At 35.5% G+C, this 19,943-nt stretch overlaps 1 protein-coding gene across 2 annotated transcripts; it reads right to left on the bottom strand.

Moving 5' to 3' along the window:
• Positions 1–13,649: 13,649 nt before the first annotated feature.
• Positions 13,650–19,742, bottom strand: LOC104096187 (agamous-like MADS-box protein AGL9 homolog). 2 transcript variants are annotated; one of them, XM_009602514.4, is made up of 8 exons: positions 19,381–19,742; positions 17,823–17,901; positions 15,658–15,725; positions 15,460–15,559; positions 15,143–15,184; positions 14,996–15,037; positions 14,402–14,535; positions 13,650–13,899 (listed from the first exon to the last, which is right to left on the bottom strand). In XM_009602514.4, the coding sequence occupies exons 1-8, from the start codon at positions 19,563–19,565 to the stop codon at positions 13,821–13,823; spliced, it is 729 nt and encodes a 242-aa protein (XP_009600809.1). In that variant the 5' UTR covers positions 19,566–19,742; the 3' UTR covers positions 13,650–13,820. The 2 variants fall into 2 exon arrangements, with proteins under 2 accessions (XP_009600809.1, XP_070047586.1); XM_070191485.1 differs by having other exon boundaries at positions 13,650–13,892; positions 14,398–14,535; positions 19,381–19,672.
• Between the last annotated feature and the right edge of the window lie 201 nt (positions 19,743–19,943).

Here is a 19,943-nt window from a genome sequence, read left to right as displayed (position 1 = left end):
TTTTGTACAAAAGTCGTGGGTCAAAGTTACTATTTTCCTAATCCGAGTCAGCTTCAAGGATTGATGCTAAGGTGGATGCTTCATGTCCACTTCTGCCTGGAATTCACAGCATCGGATGTTAGAGTGGATGCTTCACATCCAAGCTCTGTTCTTTCAACTTTGACGCGCTCAGGTGTGGATGCTAAGCTGGAGGCCTTTTTGAAACTTCACTGCTAACGCTGTTGGCTCTACAATTCACAATCCGGTCCCATCATTAATCAATAAAACCTTTTGCGGCATACAGCCCGATCCCATAAATACTACTCACAATCCAGTTGTCATGACCCAAAATCCAATGATAAGCCAATTAACAATAAACTAATTCCGTAGAGTTTCATAAAGAGAAGTAATGATGATACAATTGTGCTTTTATACAAAGAATTCCCAAGGACCGGTAGTACAAATCATGAGCTTCTAAGATTAAGAGTTTACAAAGCCGGTATGAAATAAATACATCATCTGTTTGAAAAATACATGAACATACTAAAAATTCTAAAGCTACCAGGAACAAAAGGCAGCAATGACCGGAACGCAGGTACGTCTTTAATGCCAGCTCCCGCCATACACAGCAACATCAAAAATCTACACGCAAGGTGCAGAAGTATAGTATTAGTACAACCGACCCTATGTACTCATTAAGTAACAAACCTAACCTTAGGTCGAAAGTAGTGATAAGCTGGGACAAAGGTCGGAGTCCAACACCAATAGCCAACAACAGTTCATAACAATATAATAGAAGTGGTAAAAGAAATAACTAAGAGATATGATTCTCAGCTCGTTCACAGTTACGGAAAATAGTCGTGCTTTTCAGGTATAAAAGTAAAGCCTAAATCCTTCACCAAAATCACCAAAATATGAGTAAGTCAGAAAAACTATGATTTTTTCCAAAACCTTTCAACAATAAATAAGATGTTTCATTATCAAACAGCATGAGAAAAATATTTCTCTATGCCTACATATCAATGTGCACGTGAAATCATGAATGTCACCAAAATCAGGTAGCATGAGGAAATGCATCTCTATGCATGCATGTCAAATGCAATGCATCACAGTGATGAACTCATATACTCACACTCTCAGAGTACTCAATCTCACTGTCTCGTACTCCCACTCATCACGCTTAATCACTCAACACACTCAGTCACCCAGTACTATACAAGGCAGATCCAGCCCAAATGCTAATCAATCCTGCTACGGCGCGTAACCCGATCCCATCGTGAATCAATAGCAACTGCGCTCACTGTGGGTGTGCAGACTCTGGAGTAGAAGATCCAGCCCAAGCGCTATAATAAGCAAATAATGGCATGAATCAATAAAGCTTGTTGCGGCAGGCAGCCTCGATCCCATCATGAATCAATAACACTTGCTACGACGTGCAGCTTGATCCCATCAATATTACTCACAATCTAGCCCTCAGGCCCCAACACAGTCATCAATCTCTCCGGTCTCTCGGGCTCACAATGCCTTGACTACAGCCCCGGTGTTGGTATTACCCACGGTTTCGAGATCCTATACATATTGTGATGCACCGCATGTTGGGCTCGATGCAGTATTAATGCAGGATGGCAGGGTTATTGCATATGCATCACAGCAGTTGAAGGTTCACGAGAAGAATTACCATGTTAATGACTTGGAGTTGGTAGCCATTGTTCATGCATTGAAGATTTGGAGACATTACCTCTACGGCATGTATCTGAGGTGTTCACGGATCATTAGAGTCTTCAGTATTTGTTCAAGCGAAAGGATCTCAATTTGAGGCAGCGGAGGTGGTTGGAGCTGCTAAAAGATTATGATATCATCATTTTGTATCATCCCGGGAAGGCCAATGTGGTGGCAGATGCTGATAACAACACGATAGGAGTCCAAGAATTACTAAAGAAAATCAAGAAACGTGCGGAAGCTAAAAGAAAATAAAGAAACAAAAAAACAACGGAAAATTAAAGATAGATTGAATTCAAGAAAGAGTTTCTTGAATTCAAGAAGTCTATTCTTGAAGTTGAATCCTAACAACAACAATTAGCTAACAAAGAACTAATCGCCTTTGGTAGAGAATTTAAAAAAAGAGATAGATTATGAAACCCGACCATTTTGAATAACAACAACAACAATAAGCCTAAACTTATCACTTTTCTTGAATACCTAGAAGTGATCTAAGATTTCGAAAGAGTTTAATCTTACCACCTTAAGTTGAGTCTTGAAGGTTGAAGAATAAATCCAAGAATAGCCACACACAAGAGTGCAAGAAAAATCTCACAATTTTTATTGATAATAGTCTATAATATCTCAAATCTAAAAACAAAGAAGACAAACCTTTATATAGAGAGGGGGTCACGAAATTCATACCTAAAAACAAGGAAATAAAGTCCTAAACTACTTTGGACAACAAGTCCAAATACCTTAGGAAAAGGAAAAATACTAGGAAACAAAAACCAAGTCAATCTTGGAAAGCAACTCCAACAATCTTAGGAAAAGGAAAACATAACCTTAACTACCTAGGAAAGCAATAAATCTAGTACCAAAATATATAAAAATAAGTTAAAACCAATCTTGGATAGAATCTCGAAAGTCCCAGACCAATCATGAATAGGATCTTGGAAATCTTGAAGGCAACTTGCAAGCAACTTGGCACCAACTTGTACCCAACTTATATCACGCCTATTGAGCCTTTCTTGGGCAGCAAGTAAGTCCTTTTTATGTTATAAAAACGTGGCTTCATGTAGGACTTATTGGGCTGCAAGTTTGGACACATTTTTAGGTTCCAAATAGGTCCAATAGTGGCCTGATTTGGACCTTCTTCAGAGGATGTCTTTTGGGATCTAATCCACCTTTTCTTGGACATGAATTTGGACCATAAAATAATTATAACACGTAGACAACTCATATCCTTTATCCTTGATCTCTCCATCCTAATTAACAACTTCTTTATTTGCACTTGAAGTCTAATAACTTTGTTTTGCAACTCTTTAGCTTGACATCTTGTTAAAGGCCCTCTTTGAAATTTCAAAGCTTCATTCTTGTCCTTGAATAGATTTGAGCTTCCTAGGATGCTATCATTCCCCTCTTCTTGAAGAAAATTCGTCCTCGAATTTTGACCTTGCAAGAAAAAAAGCTACGCACTAGTAAATGGCACTAATTTGAAAAAATGGTAGGAATAAAACAAGATAGTGACCATGTGTTTACTTAACCCAATTAAGCCTAGTAGGTGTAAAAACTCCTTTATAAAGCATATGTACATCATCATCCCAATAAAATTTATACCTACTTAGAGTTGTCCAATAAAAACCTCTCTTAGATGCACTATGTAATGAAATTTGCAATGCGATCTTGTCAATAAGGTAGTCCAAACATGTGCATGCCAAAGAAATTACTAAATATTGGTCATGCATCCATTTAATACAAGTATTTCTGCCACATGTATCAAATAAGACACTCTTATGATATAGCCAAGTATCAATTATAAATCCCATGGATTCTTCTACATGTAAGTTATTCAAAGAAGCACATAAATTCTCAGAAAGGTCAGAAGAACCCATAAATTCCAAAATATAAATTTCAATACATTCAAGCTCATGATTATAACTTTCCCCAATAATATTCGCAACATCAATGGATTCTACATAATTGCTCAAACTGTCACAGAAAGAGTCATAGATAGGTTCATGAAAGAGTATTTGATCACTAACGTCACAATAATCATGCATATCCTCTTTACTAGTAGTAAACACTTTTACAGGCTCACAATCAACATGCCTAGAGGAATGACTTCCCATCAAACAACAAAACTCACATTCTAGCAATTTATCACATGAAAATTTATTAGACACTTGAATAAGAGAAGAAAGAACATTTAACTCATTAGCAAGCCTCTTCTCATAAATTTCATGCCCTTTTCCACCAAATTGAAATGCATAATCATCTATGTCATACTCAATTTCAAAAGGAAGCAAATTACTCTTGCACTTTAACTTAGATATTACAGTTAATGACTTGATATGCATCAAAATATCATCATCCACAAAAATTATAAAGTCACCAACATAAGAAATAAGAGTATAGTTCATTACCTCCAAAAATACCTTAGGTGTTTTAGGAAGGCCAAGAATGTGAATGAACCAATTATACATATCATACTTGGACTTATTTACTAATGGAACAACATCACCTTGTATTCTTTTATGCAATGATTCCATCTTAGCAATGGCTTTAGGAAACTCCATGTCATAAACCTGTAAATAAGAATTAAAATAGCCAAAAGGTTCAATAACAAAGAATTTAATCAAGCTTTTATCTTCCAACATCCAACAAGAATTAATTTCGCCTAATTCATGTTGGAATTCAATTGGATCCTTTGCCACCATTTCTCACGCCTCACCTCTCCTTTCAAAAGATCTTTCAACACGTGGCTGCACAAAATCACAAAAACTAAAACAAGAATGAGTTAATCGGTTAGGAAGTAAAGAAATTTTATTCTTGCTTACACTCTCTTTGGTTTTTATCACAAAACTAACTTTTCCCTCACCCTTAGCCTCTTTTCTCTCACTAAAGTTTTTTTCTTCTTCTTTACTCAAACCCTCTTGTTTTTCTCTATCTACCTCAAAGACTTTTCTTATCTCATTGCCTTCTCTCTTTTCTTTTTCCTCAACCTTACTCTTTTTCTCAATTGACATCACATTCTCTTCACTCAATACAACCTCTTCTTTTTCCTCTATTGGGATGTCAACCTGTACTCCCTTACTCCTCTCATTCTTTTTTCTCTTATATTTTTCCATATTCTCTTTAACAGTCTTTTTATCTTCATAAATTTTTGAGGGAGTCAAAGGTCCAAGAATAAGTTTCTTCCCGTTAACCTCAAAAGAGTATCTATTTTTTTTTCATATTATATGAAGCTATTCTATAGGCATACCATGGCTTTTCCAATAAGATATGATAATTATTCATGGGAATCACATCACACTAGATCGCATCCTCATACCTTCCAATAGAGAATAGTAATAACACTCTTTTATCTACCTTTAATTCTCTCAACATGTAGGGTTCAATATGCTTATCAAGTTTAATTTTTCAACCATATAAGTGCTAATTGAGTTATAGCCAAACTCTTTGTCAATTCCAAGGGCACAAATCGCAGACATCACTTTAGCTCTTATTTGAAAAATAATTTTACCATTATCTTCCTTCCATTCGGTATATTGTAAGTTCGACTTTTCAAGTTGTTGAGCCATAGCTCGCCTCCTTTCACTATAACTACATGTTTGAAACATCTTGAACAAAGATTAGAAGAATTATGTATCTCTCAAATTTGGCTATTTCCTCTAATGTTCTCGCCTCTCTTGCCTTTTTCCACTCAAAGCAACTCTTGATCGTTAATCTTTAGATTTATTAATAAACTTTACTAGTCACAACCCTTAGTGATAAGAATGTGGAGTTAAAAAAAGAAAAGGAAAGTGAAGGACCAAACCTTGAAAGAATAGGAGTTGGTTATGTAGAAAAAAAAGAGGAAAGAATTTAGGAAACCCAAAACCCACAAGAATAAGGAAAGAAATTACCTTAATCTTCAAGAACTAGGATTCCCTCTTCTTGTTTCCTTTCTTGACTTGGAAACCAAATAACATTTGAATTCTACAAATAATAATGAGCCATAATGCTTTTCTTTGGGCTGATTTTTGCTTTTTTTTGTTTTTGGTTTTGTTTTGCTCAAGAACCTCCCAAAATTATCAAGATTTAAATCTTTATTAGCCTATGATCTGATACCACTTGATGGTAATAGGATAGAGGTCCAAGAATTACTAAAGAAAATCAAAAAAACGTGCGGAAGCTTAAAAAAATAAAGAAACAAAAAAACAACGGAAAATTAAAGATAGATTGAATTCAAGAAAGAGTTTCTTGAATTCAAGAAGTCTATTCTTGAAGTTGAATCCTAACAACAACAATTAGCTAACAAAGAACTAATCGCCTTTGGTAAAGAATTAAAAACAAGAGATAGATTGTGAAATCCGACCCTTTTGAATAACAACAACAACAATAAGCCTAAACTTATCACCTTTCTTGAATACCTAAAAGTGATCTAAGATTTTGAAAGAGTTTAATCTTACCACCTTAAGTTGAGTCTTGAAGGTTGAAAAATAAATCCAAGAGTAGCCACACACAAGAGTACAAGAAAAATCTCACAATTTTTATTGATAATAGTCTATAATATCTCAAATCTAAAAACAAAGAAGAAAACCCTTTATATAGAGAGCGGGTCATGAAATTCCTACCTAAAAACAAGGAAATAAAGTCCTAAACTACTTTGGACAACAAGTCCAAATGCCTTAGGAAAAGGAAAAACACTAGGAAACAAAAACCAAGTCAATCTTGGAAAGTAACTCCAACAATCTTAGGAAAAGGAAAACATAACCTTAACTACCTAGGAAAGCAATAAATCTAGTACCAAAATATATGAAAATAAGTTAAAACCAATCTTGGATAGAATCTTGAAAGTCCCAAACCAATCATGAATAGGATCTTTGAAATCTTGAAGGCAACTTGCAAGCAACTTGGCACCAACTTGTACCCAACTTCTATCACGCCTATTGAGCCTTTCTTGGGCATCAAGTAAGTCCTTTTTATGTTATAAAAACGTGGCTTCATGTAGTACTTATTGGGCTACAAGTTTGGACACATTTTTAGGTTCCAAATAGGTCCAATAGTGGCCTGATTTGGACCTTCTTCAGAGGATGTCATTTGGAATTTAATCCACCTTTTCTTGGACATGAATTTGGACCATAAAATAATTATAACACCTAGACAACTCATATCCTTTATCCTTGAGCTCTCCATCCCAATTAACAACTTCTTTATTTGCACTTGAAGTCTAATAACCTTGTTTTGCAACTCTTTAGATTGACATCTTGTTAAAGGCCCTCTTTGAGATTCCAAAGCTTTATTCTTGTCCTTGAATAGATTTGAGCTTCCTAGGATGCTATCAGATGCCTTGATCAGAAAGGCTATGAGTATGGTTAGCCTTGCGTATATGTTAGTGAGAGGGCACTAGCATCAGATGTTCAGGCTTTGGCCAACCAGTTCGTGACGTTAGATGTTTCGGAGCCTAGTCGGGTTCTTGCTGCACGGTTTCTCGGTCTTCTTTGTATGAGCGCATCAGAGAGCATCAGTATGACGACCGCCATTTGCTTGTCCTTAAGGACACGGTGTGGCACAGTGATGCCAAGCAGGTTACCATTAGAGATGATGGGGTTTTACGGATGCAGGGTCGGATTTGTGTGCCCAATGTGGATGGGCTTCGTGAGTTGATTCTTGAGAAGGCCCGCAGTTCGCGGTATTCCATCCATCTGGGTGCCGCCAAGATGTACCGGGATTTGAGGCAGCATTATTGGTGGAGAAGGATGAAGAAGGATATAGTGTCATATGTAGCTCGGTGTTTGAACTGTCAGCAAGTAAAGTACGAGTATCAGATGCTTGGTGGTTTGCTTCAGAGGCTTGAGATTCCTAAGTGGAAGTGGGAGCGTATTACTATGGACTTCATTGTTGGGCTCCCACAAACTCAGAAGAAATTTGATGATGTATGGGTGATTGTGGATAGGATGACCAAGTTGGCGCATTTTATTCCGGCAGCAGTTACCTTTTCTCCATAGCGGTTGGCTGATATCTATATCTGTGAGATTGTGCATCTGTACGGTGTGCTAGTGTCCATCATTTTTTATCGGGGCACGCAGTTTACATCACACTTTTGGAGGGTCGTACAGTATGAGTTAGGCACACGGTTTGACCTGAGTACAACATTTCACCCCTAGACGGATGGGCAGTCCGAGCGTACCATTTAGATATTAGAGGATATTCTGCATGCCTGTGTTATGGATTTCGGGGGTTCTTGGGATCAGGTCTTGCCGCTTGTGGAGTTTGCCTGCAACAACAACTACCAATCGAGTATTCAGATGGCTCCCTATGAGGCACTATATGGGAGGCGGTGTCGCTCACCAGTTAGTTGGTTTGAGCCGGCAGAGGCTCGGTTGTTGGGTACTGATTTGGTTCAGGATGCCTTGGAAAAAGTTACGACAATTTAGGATCGACTTCGCACAGCTCAGTCTAGGCAGAAGAGTTATGTCGATCGTAGAGTTCGTGATGTTGAATTCATGGTTGGAGAGAGGGTTTCTCCGGGTTTCACCCATGAAGAGTGTGATAAGGTTTCGAAAGAAGGGCAAGTTGAGCCCTAGGTATATCAAACCTTTTGAGATTCTTGAGAGAGTGGGTGAGGTGGCCTACAAGCTTGTATTTCCACCTAGTTTATCAGCAGTCCATCCGGTGTTCCATGTGTCCATGCTCTGGAAGTATCACGGTGATCCGTCCCATGTATTAGATTTCAGCTCAGTCCAATTGGACAAGGATTTGACTTACGAGGAGGAGTCGGTGGCCATTCTAGCACGACATGTCCGAAAGTTGAGGTCTAAGAGTTATCCTTCAGTTCGAGTGCAGTGAACAGGTCAGCCGATCGAGGCAGCTACGAGAGAGTTTGAGTCCGATATGCGGAGTAGATACCCACACCTTTTCACCAGTCCAGGTACTTTTCTATGTCCGTTCGAGGACGAATATTTATTTTAGAGGTGGAGAATGTGATGACCCGATAGGTCATTTTGAGATTTACCCTCTATTCCCGTGTTCTATGACCTCAATTAGCTCCATTTAGTACTTCTTGATTTGCGTGCGTAGTCCGTGTTTTATTCCAGAAAGTCTTTATGTGAAAATTTGAAGAAAATGTGAATTTTTGCCTTTAAAATGGTTTGAGTTGACTACGATCAATATTTTTTATAAACGGACACAGATCATTATTTTAACAATCCCGGTGGGTCTGTATCGTGATTTGGGACTTGGCCGTATTCCCAAAATTTAATTCGGAAGTCCCTAACTTGTTTTGACTCATTTTGCCAAAAACTAGCATTTTTCAAAGTTGAAGAATTATAAGGGTTGACCAAAAGTTGACTTCTTAGCTAACGGGTTCGGATTTTTCTGTTGAAATTTGGAATAGTTCCGCATTTCTATTTGAAACTTGTATGCAAAATGTGATTCAATTCGGAGTTTATTTGACATGATTCAAATGCTTTAATGTGATTCTAGTGTTCTTGAGTTTCACTTTGAAAGTTCATTCGTGTTTAGGATTGATTCGTAGATTTAGATGTTATTTTGGTGATTTGATTACACGAGCAAGTTTGTATGATATTATTACACTTTTCTGCATGTTTGGTTTGGAGCCCGAGGGGCTCGGGTACGTTTTGGGCATTTTTCGGATAAGTTTGGTTAAGGTTGGAATAGTTGGTGCACTTCTGGTGCTGGTGCTCTGCTGCAGACCTTGCCTTTGCGAGCATGGGCTGGACTGGGTATGCTCGCATTTGCGAGCATAATGTTCACAATTGCAAATGAACAGTGGTTGCATTTGCGATGACAGAGTCGCATTTGCGACTCAGTGTGTCTTGGGATTACCTTCACATTTATGAAGGATTGGTCCGCATTTGCAAAGATTGGGTGTTCACATTTGCGAACCAAATGTCGCATTTGCGACTTCTATAGCTTTGAGACAGGGTTCGCATTTGCGACCCTTCTCTCGTATTTGCGGTGGTCGCAATTGCGAACAAGACATCGCAATTGCAACATCCGCAGCTAGGTAAAAGAGGGAAAAATGGGACTTAGCTCATTTCTCACAATTTCTCAACCCTAAATACCCTAGAGGCGATTTTTCAAGAGAAATTTCTTCCTAAATTCATTGGTAAGTGACTTTAATCCATTTCATTTCAATTAACCATTACATTTCATGAGATTTCAATATCAAATTTAGGATTTTCATGATAGAAATTAGGGATTTAGGTAGAATTGAGGATTTTTGTAAAATTGAGATTTAGACCTCTAATAGAGGTCGGATTTCGAAACAAATCACATAATCGGGCTAGAGGGTGAACGGGTAATCGAGTTTTGGTCCGAATCTCAATTTTGACCAAGCGGGCCTAGGGTTGACTTTTTAAAAAATAATATAAATTGGACCTCTTTCATTTGTGGGTACTTTCTAAAGCTTATTTTGAATCATTTGGTCAATAATTTGCTAGATTTGGTTGGTTTGGAGGCTTGTTCAAAAAGAAAGGTCGTGGTTGATTGATTGCTTGAGTTAGCGAGGTAAGAATTGGGTCTTACCTTGATTTGAGGGAATTAGGAACCCTTGAACTACATGTTATGTGAATAACATGTGAAACGGCGTATATGCGAGGTGACGAGTGTACATGCACCGTTACGTTACTTACTTCCCTATCTTTGTTACTTCATAGTATATCTTGTTTCATACCTTAATTGCTACATGCTTATTTGACTTTCATGCCATATTTGCTACTTGCCATTTAGTTATACTTGTATTAAATTGTCCATTCCTTCTATAATTCCATGCCTATTTGCTACTTGTCCCTATTTGCTTTTCTTGGATATCTAAATTTTCCCATGTCTTGCTTGTCTAATAGTTTCATAACATTTATTGCCTTCAACAATGTAGTTTTATTTGTATGAGTTGTTAATTGGTAGATACCATTGAGTTGGTAAAGTTGAGGCATTCGAGTTGTTAGAGATTCTTGATTATCATGTTATTATTTGTTACTTCGTACATCTCTTGATGTAGAACTTCTTGTAAATTTTGGTTGTTAAATTGCTATTATAATTTAAAATTATTTGGGGAGCGGGTTGCACGCTGCAACGAAAATTAAAAGGTAATGAGTTGAAATGGTGGAATAAGGACGGATTATGATATTGACAGATGATGATATGGTGGGATCGGGTTGCGTGCCGCAATGGATTGTATAAAGTTATATTTATTTGTGAGTATTGGATTGGCCTCGGTAATTGAGACGAGTTTATATGACTTGTTATTCTGGGCTCTCTGGTAATTGGATTTTGAGTTCGTTGTTATGAATTAACTACTTTATTTCCATTCATGTCTTTTCTGTTATTATTATTATTGCGTACAGATCATTGCTTACAGAGTACATGGGATAAGTTGTACTCATACTACACTTTGCGCTATTTGTGCAGATACTAGAGTTGGTCCCAGCTGCGCTGAGTGAGGTTTGCTCGGATCTAGCTATCAGTGGAGACTTGAGATATAGATGCACGGCGTCCGTAGCCCTGAAGTCCTCTTCTACATTATTTAGCTGTTTATTTTGATTCAGACAGTTATGTTTATTTCAGACCATTATCTTTAGTGTTCTAGACGTTCATGTATCCGTGACGCCAGTTCCGGGATTTGTATTTGGATTTCGTCGCTTATTAGTTTATCACCTCATTTCAGACTATTCAGTTTTATTATTGTCATTTAATTTGAAAATTATTAAAAAATAGTTAATAGATATAGTTAACGTTAGCTTGCCTAGCGAGTGAAATGTTAGGTGTCATCACGATCCCGAGGGCAGAAATTTCGGGTCTTGACATTTACCATATCTGATTTTAGTATGTGTATAAAGACCCACCATTGTTGAGCTTGAAGCTCATGAATTTAAAATATTATTTTTAAGATTTATTGTTTTATTCGATGTGGGCGATATAAAATATTGCTTATAGTACCTTCAAGTAAGCTTCCTGGATCTGAATTTTTATGTGTATTTGAATATCCACCATTGTTGGGCTTGAAGCTCTTGAATTTAAAATTTTTATTTTGCAGATTTCTTGTTTGATTCAAAGCGGGTGTTATTAAATATTGCTTATAGTACCTTCTGAAAGTTCATACTGAAATTTGATCGCAGTTGGAGCTGATTTGAGGTGATTGAGTTCGAATTTTTCAACTGAAAATCGAAGAAGAACACATTTACCCAATAGTCTACCGCTACGGTATACAATATGTTGTAGGAGCATATAGCTATACTGCAATAATATACTATTATAGTATACAATATACTGCAATGATATACTGTAATGATCGAAGAACGAAGAACATTGTTACCTAACAGTATACCACTACGGTATACAATATACTGTAGGAGTATATAGATAATATACTGTAGGAGTATATAACTATACTGCAACAGTATACTGTTATAGTATATAATATACTGTAACGGTATACTATAATAATATGCAATATACTGCAACAATATAGTGTAATAGTATACAATATACCATAATAGTATACTTTGATTGTTATTTGTTGAATCATCTAGGTGCTATTATGCAAAGCTAAAGTCATGATTACAGTAGTAACATTATACTATTGTAGTATACAATATAATATAACAGTATACCGTAATCAATAAGTTATTTTTACATTTCTTTTTCAATTTTTCCAACTACGTCCTTGCAAATATTTTCTTAAATGAATTTTTTGATGGAGTTCCATGAAAATAATATTCATTGTATAAGTAGGTGTCGGAAGACATAAAATAGTAATATGGGAAAGAAAAGAAATTTTAAAAAGTTGAATGAAATTAGAAAAGGAATGCGAAATTAAAAAAATAAACAAACGGAAAGGAAAATAAAAATATAAAAATGAAAAGAAACGAGCCAAATTGAGTATAAAATCAGATTATGGTGAATAAAGAAAATAAAGAATAATATGATTATGAAAAATAATATATGAACAGAAAAAAAGAAAAAAGAAAAAAATAATAAATAAAAAGGAGAAAAATAAAAGGGGAAAAGAAAGAAAAGAAAAAAAAACAGAGAAATAAAAAAGAAAATGAGAAAAAAAAAGAGAGAAATAATTACCTACAAAAGCTGCAATGGGTAGGAAGGATAATTAGTTTGATGGGTAGAAAAATCAATGAGTAGACAATAGTAATTAGTTTAGTTTTTGTGGGTAAAGCTATAAAACTCCCTAAAATATTCAACATCGATCTCAACTCCAATAAATATAGCCCTCAAGGTGGAAAGTTAAATCAATAACATCGGATAAATACCAAAGAAGACCAACTTTATTCTGAACTCGGTCCAAAAAATTCTATCATGCACAATTGAAGAAACAATTGTAATTCAGTATGAAAATGAAAAATTGCTATATCTGGTGTTCCAGAGCTGCGAAAATTTTCACTAACTGACTTCTTTCACAACAAGAATGTACTGCATCACAGCTAACTTCCATTTACTAATAGGCCCAAAGCATGAATGGAAATTAAAAATGGCCCGTGCACTGCACCTACGCTTGTTTCCTAATAAAGTTTGGGACTTCTGAACTTACGATTTTAAGGCAGCTGGTAATACCAATCAATAATGATCATCTTCATAAGCTTCTAGCTCTAGGTATAACGGGTTTCTAACAATTTAAAGACTCAATAAAAGTTGACATAATATAAGTCAGTAGACATTAGTGATAAGCCTCTATAATGTGTTAAAGAAAGAATATTAGAGGAAGCAGTGAGTGGAAATTTCTCTACAGAAAGCACTCATAGCCAGTTTTGGAGAGACACTCTGAAAAAGGGCATGGGCCTAAAAATTATAAGTTCGAGAACCCAAATAAACTTGGCTAAAGGCTGGTCAGTGTGCTGGAAATCTGCACTTTGGGAGCCAAGACCTTAAGATGTAGTATTAAAATCAGACTGAGTTTGACACTGACCAAAAGAAAACGGAGGAAAGTAATAACCTTTACTGATTAAGCACACTCAGGGAAATCTAGTTTATGATTAAGTAACAATAACGGGTCTGTCTTACGGATCCCCAATTAGTCCAGAATTCGGCAAACAACATATAACACAAATTAGGAGAGTGCTTATGATAGGAAAAGCATTGAGCATAAGTTTATATAATCAATCTTATCAGAAATGAACTTAATTTCAAGGCAACCAGCCAGCCATGTAGTTATTCACACTGGGCCCTGCTCCTCCTACTGTTATAATTGGATCATTCTGATACCTGCCAATATTTGAAAAAAGAAATGTAAGTATAGAACTTAGGTCAAGTAACGAATTTTCATTTACTTTAAATCAGTTGTTAAAGTAAACGTAACAATCACTCTATATATAATGTTACATGTCCTCAAATATGAGTGGAATATTTGGTACAATAGTTATAATTTTTGGTATATTTTGAAGAATTTAGATGAAGTGGCACATACTCTACAGTTACTTTGAACAAATGATAGATTGTATAGCATAGAATGCAACATAGCGAACATAATTACCCTCTGCGAGGTCAACTTCATCATATCGGATGATGAATTTCTTCCAATATGAAATGGTATTATTCGCGGCAGCTTTTCAACTAAATATATCACAATTTTAATAATACGACGTACTTAATTTATCTCACGCAGCAGAATATTGAATATTTACCTCTTAATCTTTATGATAGTCAAAGTGCCCCATGAATGCTTTAAAAAGCAAACTGAAAAAGATCCAAAATATTGAGAACGTACCCAATTTGCAAAGTGGGTTCACATTCCAAAGGATGAAAAAAGCCATCGCCCTGAGTTTGAGTTGTTTGCCGGCCGTAGCCCACATCTTGTGCATTTTGCTGCCACTGCAGATTTAGTTGGCTTCCTTCCATCAACTGCAAATTAAACCATTCCAAACCCTCATATAACCAAGTGAAGACGACTGCATATACAACAGCTCATATTCTCATGAAACAACTATGACTAAGAGAAGAAACGTTAATTATTGTTTCTGTTGGCGAAACCGTCACTTCCAATGAGAGTTTAGTGACGGGATCAATAAGTAAGACATCGCAATTAATTCGTGAATTTAATTTACATACATCGACTGTACAATGTTTTACACTACTAGTGTATTTAACATGCAACAGGTAACCTATTTTAGTTATTAGATTATTCATCTCTTTTAATTTACAGACGATTAACTGTTAGTGTATATATAGAAATTAAACTATTCCTTTCTCGTCATTTCCCTCAAACACACTCACACGAAACCCCTTTGTTTTAAGCTGTAGCAACAATTCAGTAGTAATTGCGTTACCTAGGAAGGGGGAAAAGAAGGGAAATTGCACTTACCCTTTGTTTCAAGGTTCTATTTGCTTCGTTTAATGCATGTTCCTGCCACATGGAAGATCGTCGCCATATAATGATGACTTTAAGTAGCTTAGGAAAACACAATGATTCTTTTTACTAGTCAGGAATGATCAAAATAAACTTATGTACCTTTCTCTGAAGATCTGTAAGTTGATCCAACATTAACTGAGTCTGGAAAATTGGAGACTAGTGGTCAGTGCAAGTGCTTATGAGTTAATGACCATGCAGCTAGCAAAAAAAATAAAAAAAAATAAAAAATAAAATATATATATATATATATATACACACACACATATTTACTGAAAATGATCGGACCATTGGAACAAATCTAAAAGATTATCAATTCTTTCATTTGTTTTGGTAATATAAAATAATTGTTTAATACCAGTTCTACTCAAACAATATTTTAGTACCATAATTATTGATTAGCTATATGTCAAATTTACCCGAGTTGATCGAATCTGTTTCAGTGACATATCAAGCTGCCTCTCAAGTGATTCAAGTTCCTTGCTATTCAAAGGGCCTAGATCTTCACCAAGAAGATTCCTATTGACACAACATCAGAAAGCGTTCTTTTAGCTAAAACACATTTCATAAATGAAGAAAGTAAATGAAGCTTTCTTCTCAATACCATTGTTATATACCTCTGTGATCGCTGTAATGCTTCATAACGTGCTTTAAGCTTCAAGTACTCTTGTTGGCTACTTATTTCCTGTAACCATTGGCAATAATAAATGGTCTACTAGATTGAAATACTTTCCAGCAATGTCTCTAGAACACTTACAAGAGTGGGTTGCTCTAGTGGTAAGCAGTATCCACTTTCAACCAAGAGGTTGTGAGTTCGAGTCACCCCAAGAGCAAGGTGGAAAATTCTTGGAGGGAGGGAGCCGAGAGTCTATCGGAAACAGCCTCTCTACCCCAGGGTAGGGGTAAGGTTTGCGTACACACTACCCTCTCTACACCCCATTAGTGAGATTATACTGGGTTGTTGTTGTTGTTGTTAATGTCTCTAGAACACACTCTCTAGCACCTTCAAAATTCACGTCACTAGATTATTCATGTTATGATACTTACGATATTTCTTCTGACAAGTTCTAATTACTCCCATTTAAAAAGGTATGACTTGTTCAGATAATGAAGAGATAAGAAGACTCATGATTAGTTGGTCTTGTTGGATCCGGTGATGATCATACTCAGGGTTAGGTTGAAATTCATCACTTCCATCAACTTGGACGTGAAGGGAGGGCAACTGGGCAAGGGAAATCTCATGTGACAACCAAGATTTTTGGCCTCTTAAGAATGCTACTGGCAGAGAGTTCCAAAAGACAAAATTGGTAGATGTTAGTTTTATAGAAATAAAGTGGTGAGCATAATTGAGAGAAGTCCGAATGATAAAATGAATAAGGGTAACAAGGAAGGAAAAGATGGAAAGGATTTCTTTGTGTGCTTTGACATGCATGCTTAGTGAAGCCGGAAGACAATGGCTCTGATACTATAACATAACTCATAAGAAAGAACATGAGAAAATATATTACTAACTTACGTTATATTTCTCTTAATATACATGTACAAGTGAGCAGCTAGGATTGCAACAATTTATATATAAGATAGGATATAATGTAGTTACAAAATATTGTATTAAATTTATCATCCATCCTTATCTTCATCTTTATCCGATCCCAATATTTGTTCACTAGAAAGAAACCCCCCCCCCCCCCCCCATATATTAAGTTTCATATAACAAGGATCAACGCCCAACAACTATGGAACAGTGGAGTATAAATTTGGTTTCAAAATGACATAGTTCCAACGGTTGCATATACCAAATACAGATTATTGGTTTTCATATAGTGCAGCAAGTCAAAAATGGATATGATCATTGTATTCTGCTGGGAAAATAAAAAGGAACTGAAATGTCAGTGTAAATAGCTATATTCATAGGACTTGATATAACCCTTCATTTGGATTTAAAAACCTCTATGCAGATCAAAATCTCAAATGCTCAGATAGCAGCTTTTCACTATAAAAAGGTTGATTTTTGTCCATCCAAATGACTTCACAAATTTAAAACTTCTTGATTTGTTCCCTTGGAATCCAAGTGTTCCCTTATTTTTATTACCCCCTTTTGTCTAAATTTATGTGGTACCTTTTCTTTTTATTATATTACATCAAATGTCAACTTTTTATGTTTAAAATTAATTTAATTTTAAGATTTTTCATTTTATGCTTAAAAAATTATTTATAATCACACAAATATTTAACGCTTATTTTAGAGTACAAGTATACTCTTTCTTTTATTTTTTGAACTTCATGTCATGTCAAAAGGTATCACATAAATTGGGACGGAGGGAATATGATTTTGTATTGAGTGGCAGGGATCATTGGAATTTTGGGACACTTCTTTGTCAAACACACAATGGATAGGACTTTTTTCATGACTTGGATGGAATAAATCTTTTCTTTATAGATCCGTTATTTTAAACCCTATGTTTGGTTTCAAAATAATGAAAACTTTGAAGGATATTCTTCACTACCCAGTTTTCATTCCCTTCACATTACAATATCTTTCTGTTCTTAAACTATTGTTAATCTCTCTAACCTTGCAAAAATATAAAAGGGGAAGGAAGTTGGATTGTTAAATTAAATTATTTTTTCCTCGATAATAATTGCTATTCAACCTATAGTGTTTTTTTAAATCATTCTAACATATAGAGATGGAAACTTTCTTGAAATGAACAACCGTAATTATGTCCTAATAGCAAGAACACTCACTAATTAAAGAAGAATTAGTTGGAAGATAAACATTTACCAGTGCTTCTCGTGTGGATATATTGGTCTCTGGTGCTCCGTAGTTGCACTTCTGGTACCTCTCTAATGTCTTGAGCATGCTGTTTCATTGTCACAAGCTTATGATTCTTCAGTTCACAATACAATTAGATAATCCTAAAGCAAAATATGTGTATTCGTTTTCATTATGAAGTTAATAATAGATCTATATTTTTTCATCTTGTTAACTTGGTACCTGATTTTCAACCCTCAGAAAATCTGAAAAGTTTTTTGCATTCTTACACAGATTTAAACACAACCGAATACTTCTTTTCATCTCAGACTTGTTTTTCGCGTAGCCGTCACTTTTCATTTCCCTCTCTATATCCTAGTAATGTAAAATCACGTTTGAAAGATTTTCAGAGAGATTAGGAAATAAACCAAAAGACTTCCAGTGTGACTGGATATAAGATTGTTTCATCCTAGCAAAAGAAGTGAAGACTTAGAGATCGACAATCTAGATAAATAAGCTGATAATTAACATCAAGTCAAATTCTCTTAAGACTAGAGAGAGAGAGAGAGAGAGATTCCAATATCTTGATTTTTGAAGGGCTGTCCATCAAAGAGCTCCGGAGTAACCAGCGAACCAAATTGATTAAAGTCCAGTTTTTAGCTGCTTTTGAGATTTCAGAGAAAGGGTGAAAAAGAAATGCTACGGCAATGGCTTTAAGAAAAAAAAAACTAAAAAGCATAAAGAAAAAGAAGAAGAAGAGAATCCAAGCTTGAAGATGTTCCATCAAGAGTAAATGATCAGAACAAAAAATTAGAAACAAGTTCAGATAAAGGAAAAAATTAGGGTTGAAAAAACCCCTAAAGGTAGGAACTTTGTGACCAACACGATCCAAAAGCTATATTGATGCATTTAAAAGTGAACCCTAAATTTATTAGTGGAATATTTCCAAAGAAACAGCCGAATGAATTAGAGATGTAGACTAAAACTTAAGCTTTTACCAACAACAGCCTCAACGTTTAAAATTTTAGCAGAATAAGTTTCAAGAAATGCTTCTTTAATTTGAAGGTAAAGAAAATGGTAAAAGAAGAAGAAACTGTACATAGCTCAAGAGCTTTATAGATATTATCAACAGGCAATATATCAGACCATTTTCGCTGCAAAGAGCACTATTTAATTTTGTTTATGAGGTCAAAGGGGAAATAAAAAAGCCAATCAAAATGAGTAGAAAGAACACAAAATGGAGGAGACTAGCTAGCAAGAAACCACAACCCCTCAACACAGAAAATCAACATAGATATAGAAATTTTATCTTCTTTTCATGGTTTCCTCTTGCAGATCTAACAACACCCACAAGCACAAAGTCCTATACACTCCAAAACATTCACAAAAATGGTAAATACACTCTACACAGAAAAAAAGAGAAATACTTTTATCACTTCTCACAAAATCTCCTATACTTATTTAGATCTCAAAACAACAACAAGGAAACAGAATCTACAGAGAGAAAAAAGGACTATATGTATGTGTACATAGATATAGATAGCTATACGTAATATATTCATTTTTTGTTTCTTGTAAAAATATATACCTAGAGCTACTGCAGAACTCGTACAGTTTTCCCCTATTGGAGAAGATGATCAGAGCAACCTCAGCATCACAAAGAACAGAAAGCTCATAAGCTTTTTTCAAAAGTCCATTTCTTCTCTTAGCGAAGGTCACTTGCCTGTTGATCTTGTTCTCTATTCTCTTAAGCTCAACCCTACCCCTTCCCATTTTTTTCTTCTCTCCCCAACAACTCAAAGTCTGAAACTCACAAAAGCACAAAACCCCTTTTTGTTCTCAGACCTTTCTTTGTATCGATCTTTTTATACATACATGCAATAATAGATACATATCTATTATGTACATGTAGATATAACCATAGTAAGCACAACAGTACTCGTACATTTTTCTTGCACAAGAGTTACTCCCCGTTTCAATTTATGTAAACCGATTTTCTTTTTTTTTGTCCATGCCAAAAAGAATGACACTTTCCATATTTAAAAATAATTTACCTTTATGCAATGATTTACAGCCACACAAAATATATGTGCCTCATTTTACACAAGTTCAAAAGTCTTCTCTTTTTTCTTAAACTTTGTGTCGAGTCAA

This window comes from Nicotiana tomentosiformis, chromosome 12, assembly GCF_000390325.3.
Source record: "Nicotiana tomentosiformis chromosome 12, ASM39032v3, whole genome shotgun sequence".
Lineage (NCBI taxonomy): Eukaryota > Viridiplantae > Streptophyta > Magnoliopsida > Solanales > Solanaceae > Nicotiana > Nicotiana tomentosiformis.
Note: the sequence above shows the minus strand (reverse complement) of the source record. Positions and strands in the feature narration are given on the sequence as shown.